Source organism: Littorina saxatilis, linkage group LG2, assembly GCF_037325665.1.
Source record: "Littorina saxatilis isolate snail1 linkage group LG2, US_GU_Lsax_2.0, whole genome shotgun sequence".
Lineage (NCBI taxonomy): Eukaryota > Metazoa > Mollusca > Gastropoda > Littorinimorpha > Littorinidae > Littorina > Littorina saxatilis.
In genome coordinates, this window is record NC_090246.1 from 78,782,193 (window position 1) to 78,790,449 (window position 8,257).

Genomic DNA, 8,257 nt, shown 5'->3' on the forward strand with positions numbered 1-8,257 from the left:
TTGTGCAAGCCTGCCGCGCCAGAGTGTGTTGCAGTGCCTGTGTTAGTTGTGCAAGCCTGCCGCGCCAGAGTGTGTTGCAGTGCCTGTGTTAGTTGTGCAAGCCTGCCAGAGTGTGTTGCAGTGCCTGTGTTAGTTGTGCAAGCCTGCCAGAGTGTGTTGCAGTGCCTGTGTTAGTTGTGCAAGCCTGCCAGAGTGTGTTGCAGTGCCTGTGTTAGTTGCGCAAGCCTGCCAGAGTGTGTTGCAGTGCCTGTGTTGGTTGTGCAAGCCTGCCAGAGTGTGTTGCAGTGCCTGTGTTAATTGCGCAAGCCTGCCAGAGTGCGTTGCAGTGCCTGTGTTAGTTGTGCAAGCCTGCCAGAGTGTGTTGCAGTGCCTGTGTTAGTCGAGCAAGCCTGCCAGAGTGTGTTGCAGTGCCTGTGTTAGTTGCGCAAGCCTGCCAGAGTGTGTTGCAGTGCCTGTGTTAGTTGCGCAAGCCTGCCAGAGTGTGCTGCAGTGCCTGTGTTAGTTGTGCAAGCCTGCCAGAGTGTGTTGCAGTGCCTGTGTTAGTTGCGCAAGCCTGCCAGAGTGTGCTGCAGTGCCTGTGTTGGTTGTGCAAGCCTGCCAGAGTGTGTTGCAGTGCCTGTGTTAATTGCGCAAGCCTGCCAGAGTGCGTTGCAGTGCCTGTGTTAGTTGTGCAAGCCTGCCAGAGTGTGTTGCAGTGCCTGTGTTAGTTGAGCAAGCCTGCCAGAGTGTGTTGCAGTGCCTGTGTTAGTTGCGCAAGCCTGCCAGAGTGTGTTGCAGTGCCTGTGTTAGTTGCGCAAGCCTGCCAGAGTGTGTTGCAGTGCCTGTGTTAGTTGTGCAGAGTTGTACCTGGTTGAAGCCACTGTGGACAATGAGCGTGTCCACCTTGACCAGCTTTTCGTGTCCGTCCGTTGACCCGCGGTCAAACTCGCCGAGGATCCCGTTCCATGCAAACGGGTTCTTGTTCCTGTGACGGAGTGAAAACAAATTCCGTCAACAAATCTCTTGTCTCCTGAGATGAAAGGAATATCCCAACAAACATGCCGTTTGAAGTGTCTCAAAAATTAAGTTCCTCTTTTTTTGACTGTTTTATTTACAATTGGGTTCTTGTTCCTGTGACGGAGGGAAAAGAAGATCCCGTTATCAGACCTCTTGTCTCCTTACTTGATCGAAAGGTGAAAGGAATATCCCAACAAACATGCTGTTTGAAGTCTTCCCAAGAGTTCCATTTTATTATTATCGACCATTTCATTGTGATAATTGCAGTGTCACAAAGCAGGAACATCTTCACTTCACAACAGCTAATAGTGTTTGGAATGTAGGCCTAAGTTCTTCGGTAATAATTAGCACAAGGATAACCGACCGAGTCTGAAGGCTTTACAAAATCAAAAAACAAGAAAGGTAGGTTGTTGGAACGTTTGTTATTGACAAAACAATACATTCACAGATATTTCGACCCAACGGTCTTAGTGAACAGACAAACAAATATTCACACAAAATTTATCTTGATAGTTTGGAGCAAAATGATGAAGATGGCATATTTCACATGAAATATGTGTGAATGTATTGTTTTGTCAATAACAAACGTTCCAACAACCTACCTTTCTTGTTTTTTGATTCTGAATTTTTGAAGGTTGGCAGTCTGTTTGTTTTTGGATTTGAAGGCTTTACAATAATATATCCAGGTACACTGTTGACATTGGCAAAACTAATTAGCATGCTCACTCAGTTAAACATATTTGAATTGATAATGGCAGAAGTGTTTTAAAATTACATTAGGACACCAACGCAGGCCCAGCATACATATACATTGCAGTGACCTTACAGTAAGGACGACAAGTTGGTTGGTATCGTATACCGTTTGTTAAACACATATGATACCAGCAAGTTCACAGCCTCATGGCAACACTAAAGACGACCCTGTCACTTCTGAAGTGACTGTGTTCCCGTTTGTTGTTATTTGATCCACAACTTACGACTCGAAGCAATGCGCGGCGGTGAGAATCCACTTGTCACTGATGAGGACACCGCCGCACATGTGGTGACCATGGTTGGAGTAAGAGCGCAAGGATACCTGCCAGGAAAAAACAGGCATTTTTAAACTGTGCAAGTCTGACCACATGCAGCGCTTTGTAAAATGGACGACGTGTGTGTGTGTGTGTGTGTGTGTGTGTGTGTGTGTGTGTGTATGTATGTATGTATGTATGTATGTATGTATGTATGTATGTATGTATGTATGTATGTACGTACGTACGTATGTATGTGTGTGTGTGTGTGTGTATGTGTGTGTATGTGTGTGTGTATGTGTGTGTATGTGTGTGTGTGTGTGTATGTGTGTATGTGTGTGTGTGTGTGCGCGGTGAGCGAGCGTGCGTGCGTTCGTGCGTGCGTGCGTGCGTGCGTGCGTGTGTGTGTGTGTGTGTGTACGTACGTACGTACGTACCACTAAGAAAAAGACAGTAAGAGAATATTTGAAAGTCATAAGGGTAAGATATGTGTTTTGCATACAAAGTCAAAAGGCTATCCGGTCATGACTGCGATAAGCCCACCATGTGTGTGAGTTTCCGCGTGCTTGAATGTGTGTGGATATGTCGGACACAAAAATCGATTCTTGACCATGACTTTCGAGTGACGAAGCTTGCAGATGTACCTGCCAAGGAAACTCCCCCCGGTATGCCCGGGTACCTCCCACAATGCGGTTAGTGGCTGCAGCAGTGTCGGGGTACGTCACGCCACACTGACCTGCCGTCACAGTCGTTGCATGCAAAAGAAAGAGATACACGTCTATATATATTCATTTTATATTAGAGGAGGGCGATAGTCGATTTATACCCCTAGGGTAACCCGATGAGGCTGTCTAGTTCTGATACAAGGCATAATTATATTCCATTTTTGCCTGTCGTTCCATAATGATCAGGGGATTGGCTCGATCGACCTCGCTGGTGTGGTGTCTTGTGCTCTGAATACTTTCTTCTTTTTGGTTATAATTGGCAGATCACTCCGGCCTCTGTTCTTTGCACGTCAAATCATATGTGGCATGACAAAATAATACAATTCAGAGCTTCAACATGTGACATGTACTTAAATGTGAAAGGAACCTAGTATCTGCGGTATCTACCCTTTTTAAGCTGAATGAATGAAAGTCCATTCGTCTGCATATTTTTTTTTTATTGCACTGACCAATCGTTCGCCCTATTGACTCTGGAATTGTTCATGACAACAAAACGGCAGGGACTGTCTGAGATTTTAGCAGGTCAGCCATCCTTCCCTTCCCTTACCTTTTGTCGGCGCTTTTAACTAATTAATCTAAGGCAAGTACGAGTTTTACCTCAGAGTACAAAATATATAATTATCCAAGGTTGATTCCGCTCGTGGTCGTGGTTACAAAATCAGCTTAGCATCAGCTCAAATCATGTACACCGGAACTTGTATGTATAAAAAGGATATATATATCATCTCACAAAACTCTCGTCACATCAAAAGAAGGACGCCACCTGACAAAGAGACATCCAAGGACACGAAGACAGTGGACTGACCCGGTGCCAAGGGCGGTTCCAGAGGGAGACGCTTTGGCGGAATGCAGCACATCTCCTGGAAGCCGCAGCCGTTCATGGAGTAGTAGTAGCCATCCAGACACGCGTTGTACACCGAGTTGATGCACGTGCCGTGCTGCACGCTTTCACAGTCTGCCATTACACAAGCACATCATCTTATGTAGATAATATACCTCTGGCCATTACAAATCAATGGATGAGGCACCTTGGTTTTTTGTTTTGCGTGTCTGTTTTCAAACTGGACCATTCAGTGACTTTTGCTTTGAGCTAAATATGAGATCCAGACACGGAGACCATTAGCATTTTTCAAATCAAATATTTTTTTCTCTCGGGAGGGCATGTTAATAAGGTCTTCATACAAACTACTAACTTCAAGGCAAACCTTCCCCCTTGCGAAGCCCAACGCGCTAGTGGGTCCCTAGATAGGCACCTAAAATTCGTTAAAAAAGACTTACTTCGCTGTGGACACCAGTCGATTGCACGTGTGAAATATGCACTGCAAAAGAACTGAATGTGCCCGACCTAGCAAGCTGAGGGGCCTTGCCGAAGATCGAATTGCTTTGTTTGTAAGTACACTCTTAAAAAAAAGTCAAGGATCGGTTGAAAAAACGGATCTAATTATAAAAAATTGCCAAAAAATTACACATCGACATAATAATTAAAAGATTAATGTGTTTGAATTAACAAATGAACAATGAGTCTTGACCTAGAATTTTGTTTGGCAGGCAGAGTTATTTCCCTTTGTGGGACTTCTCAAAAACTTCTGCATTTTGGAAGAAAAAGGGTGTTTTTTATAGCCCCGTGAAATTTGCGGAACGCATGCCAGGGCAAAAGGTTGTGATGCCCGTGCTACAACAGGGTCCTGGCTATGAACATAACTCACCAGCTTGTGTTTAAAGGGTGACACGCTGACACAATTATGCACAGTAGCAAGATGCCCCCACGAAGAAAACTGAGCGATTTGGATAGAGGAAGGGCAATAGGATGGCTACAAGACAGTGTTGCTGCCAGGCAAGTGGCCCAGAGGCTTGCAGTCATCATCAGACTAAAACAGAGATTCCACGCAACTGGACGAGTGCAGGAGCGACAACGTTCTGGTCGGCCCAGAGTCACCACACAAAGAGAGGATCGCTTCATTCAGAGGCAGGCCATGCAACAAAGAATGACTACGGCAAACAACATTAGGCAACGCCTACAAGCTACCACCAACACTGTTGTTAGTGGTCAGACGATCCGAAACCGCTTACACAACTTTGGCTTGCGTGCAAGGCGTCCAGTCCGAGGAACAACCCTGACTGCTAATCACCGAACAGCTCGCCGAGCCTGGTGCACTCAACATGTGAGGTGGCAACGTCAGCAGTGGGCTCAGGTTTTGTTTACAGATGAGTGCCGCTTTTGCTTGGAATCTGCTAATGGTCGTATCCGAGTGTGGAGGCGTCGCGGAGAGCGCTTCGCAGAAGGCGCTGTTCTGGAACGACAGCGTTTTGGCGGAGGTTCTGTGATGGTCTGGGGAGGGATCAGCACACGTCTAAGGATACCTCTGTACCATGTAGTGGGCAACTTGACCGGTGTCCGCTACCAGAATGAGATCCTGCAACCCCTGGTCGTTCCAGCCCTCCAAGCGATCGGCCCTCGTGCGATCCTTCAGGATGACAACGCACCTCCCCATTGCTCTGCAGCTGTAAACACCTTCATCCAGCAGGCCAGGGTCAACAGGATGCTGTGGCCAGCCAACAGCCCGGAGCTGAACCCCATAGAGCACATGTGGGACGAGCTTTGTCATCGGGTACGGCAACATCACCCTCCTCCTGCCAATCTGGGTCAACTGCTGCAATGGCTCCAGCAGGAGTGGAATGGAGTTCCCAGAGCATTCATATGCAACCTGATCCACTCCATGCGCCAACGATGTGTTGAATGCCTGGCACACAAGGGAGGGCACACGCGTTATTGACACTGATTCACATTGTTGTGAATTCCATTTTCGAGGGTTGTCACGTTTGACACACTATAGCTAAATTGTCGCTGCCGCGTTCGATCTTTGCTTTGTTTGTCATTACTCCTTGGTTGTTCAATTATATAATTTTAAAAAAATGAAAGAATTCGGTCTTGTCTGTTTTGTGTGGCGTGCTTGTAAAAAAGTGATCCTTAACTTTTTTTGAAGAGTGTACATGTGAAATGGGTTTGTTTTGGAAAAGACCTCGGGTGTTCTCCCACGACAGGTTGAAACCGTGTTTGGGACCGAAATTGGGTGGTCTTTGGTCTCGACAGGCAGGTGGTCTCTTTACACAGGTCATTTATATAGTACAAACCCTTGGGGATACTTTGGGGTGGTCTCCTTAGACAGGTGGTCTTAAGGGGAGGTTCGACTGTAGTTCTAATGAAGCTATCACTGATAAACACCAATGCCTCAAAAATATTGTATTACCATGGCGCAATCGTCTACAACAAATGTCCAGAGAGAAAAAATCGAAAAAATGACAAACTTCTGAAGTAAAGGGTAACATCGACGTACTGGTGGGACACAACTGAGCTTATTTTTATGACGTAAAACACAGACTGTTATGAAAGGTGCGAGCTTATATGAGTCAGTGCACGTGCGTGTCAGTGCGTACGCGCATGTGTCTATAAATGTGTGTATGTGTGTGTGTTTGTGTGTGTGCGTGTGTGCGTGTGTGTGTGAGAGAGAGTGTGTGTGACAGTGCGGTTTAATTGATTGTGTGCGTGCGCTTGTGTGTGTCTGTGTGTGTGTGTGTGTGTGTGTGTGTTTGTGTATGTGTGTGTGTAAGAAGGTACAGTTAGTTAGTTTGTTTGTCTGTTTGCTTAACGCCCAGCCGACCACGAAGGGCCATATCAGGGCGGTGCTGCTTTGACATATAACGTGCGCCACACACAAGACAGAAGTCGCAGCACAGGCTTCATGTCTCACCCAGTCACATTATTCTGACACCGGACCAACCAGTCCTGGCACTAACCCCATAATGCCAGACGCCAGGCGGAGCAGCCACTAGATTGCCAATTTTAAAGTCTTAGGTATGACCCGGCCTGGGTTCGAACCCACGACCTCCCTATCACGGGGCGGACGCCTTACCACTAGGCCAACCGTGCCGGTGGTACAGTTGGTGGGCAAGTGTCTGCGAATGTGTAACATACTAATAAATAATCACACTGCCACTGAGTGCATTATTTAACTTTCAAATTGAACCCTTTAACAATATTATTACCACCATAAAAGCAATGTATAATACTCAACCGTTTGCATCAAGGCGACGCACAATTGTGAACAAAATAAACAGAAAGATATGCTTCATGTCGAACACTTTCTCCAACACAAGGGACGCCTCGACCAGTCAATACCTGGCGTAACCTTGGTGACCTTTTCTTTCCCGTCACTGCAACTCCATTATCTGTAAAGACAAGACAGCAGGTTGGGACAACACAATGATAAAGGTCTCGGATCTTGTTCCGGTGTGTTCCAAGTCAATCAGCCTTTTCAAGCTTGAAAAAAGAAGACACGCCGCTCTCAAACGACTACAGAAAAGAAGACAGACACTGAGCATGCTGTATTCTTATCTCAGATACTGGTTCGAGTCAATAGTTACGGAGATTTGCAGAACCTTCTCAACATTTCGACATCCGTGGAATGAATGACTGTGTGTGTGTGTGTGTGTGTGTACTGTCGCGTGTGTGTGTGTGTAGTCACTGTAAGCTTATGTACGTTCGTGCGTGTTGTTGTACTGAGCAGGAATCCAAGAGCGACTAGACAACGTCGGCATGACCATGGACAGACAACATCAAGACATGCAAAGAACGGAAAGAAGTTTGAAAGAGTGTGCTGAAAAGCTCGGCACAGACAGAAAAGAAACATTTGTGCGTGACTTTGGGACTTTTCCTGGTGTGATCAGGCTTGCTGGAAACCATGTCGCGAAGTACCCGTTATCGAAGTTATCGATGAGCATTGTAATTTTGTTTTGAAATGTCGGAATCGTCCCCTTTCTCCTTCATCCTCGATCCCCTTCGCAATGAACTGTACAAAGTTTAAGCGAATACTTCTTCTTTTTATTCAACGTTCCAAGATTTTTGGCCTCAGGTCAGACTTCAAGTTTTGTAGCTTGAATAAAGCTGGTGGTCAGGATCAGGGAGTCTTTGGTGCCCCAGAGTTGCTCCTGCAGTGTGGCACCTTGGGGCCAGTGATCTGTTCTGGCTTCCTGGTGGAGCGGGCAGGTCTGCAGGATGTGCTCCGGGGTCTGTGGGCCTGTTTCGCACGGGCAGAACAACTTCAGACTCAGACTCAGACTCAGACTCTCTCTCTCTCTCTCTCTCTCTCTCTCTCTCTCTCTCTCTCTCTCTCTCTCTCTCTCTCTCTCTCTCTGTGTCTCCCTCTCCTCGTTTTTGTAATTTAGTCAAGTTTTGACTAAATGTTTTAACATCGAGGGGGGAATCGAGACGAGGGTCGTGGTGTGTGTGTGTGTGTGTGTGTGTGTGTGTGTGTGTGTGTGTGTGTGTGTGTGTATGTGTGTCTGTGCGCGCGCGTGTGTGTGTGTGTCTGTGCGGGCGTGTGTGTAGAGCGATTCAGAGTAAACTACTGGACCGATCTTTATGAAATTTTACATACAAATTCCTGGGTATGATATCCCCAGATGTTTTTTTCATTTTTTGGATTAATGTCTTTGATGACGTCATATCCGGCGTTTTGTAAAAATTGAGGC

General features: G+C 46.4%; 1 protein-coding gene across 1 annotated transcript in view; it reads right to left on the reverse strand.

Annotated features, from left to right (window-relative positions):
• LOC138956737 (chymotrypsinogen 2-like) overlaps positions 1-7,050 on the reverse strand; it is an 11,357-nt gene extending 4,307 nt beyond the window's left edge. Inside the window, exons 1-5 of the mRNA XM_070328015.1 lie at positions 6,802-7,050; positions 3,534-3,683; positions 2,648-2,739; positions 1,974-2,071; positions 847-964 (exon numbers count right to left, since the gene is read on the reverse strand). Of these exons, the coding sequence (XP_070184116.1) occupies positions 847-964; positions 1,974-2,071; positions 2,648-2,739; positions 3,534-3,683; positions 6,802-6,859 (516 nt within the window). The 5' untranslated portion in view covers positions 6,860-7,050. The remainder of the gene's footprint in view (positions 1-846; positions 965-1,973; positions 2,072-2,647; positions 2,740-3,533; positions 3,684-6,801) is intronic.
• Between the last annotated feature and the right edge of the window lie 1,207 nt (positions 7,051-8,257).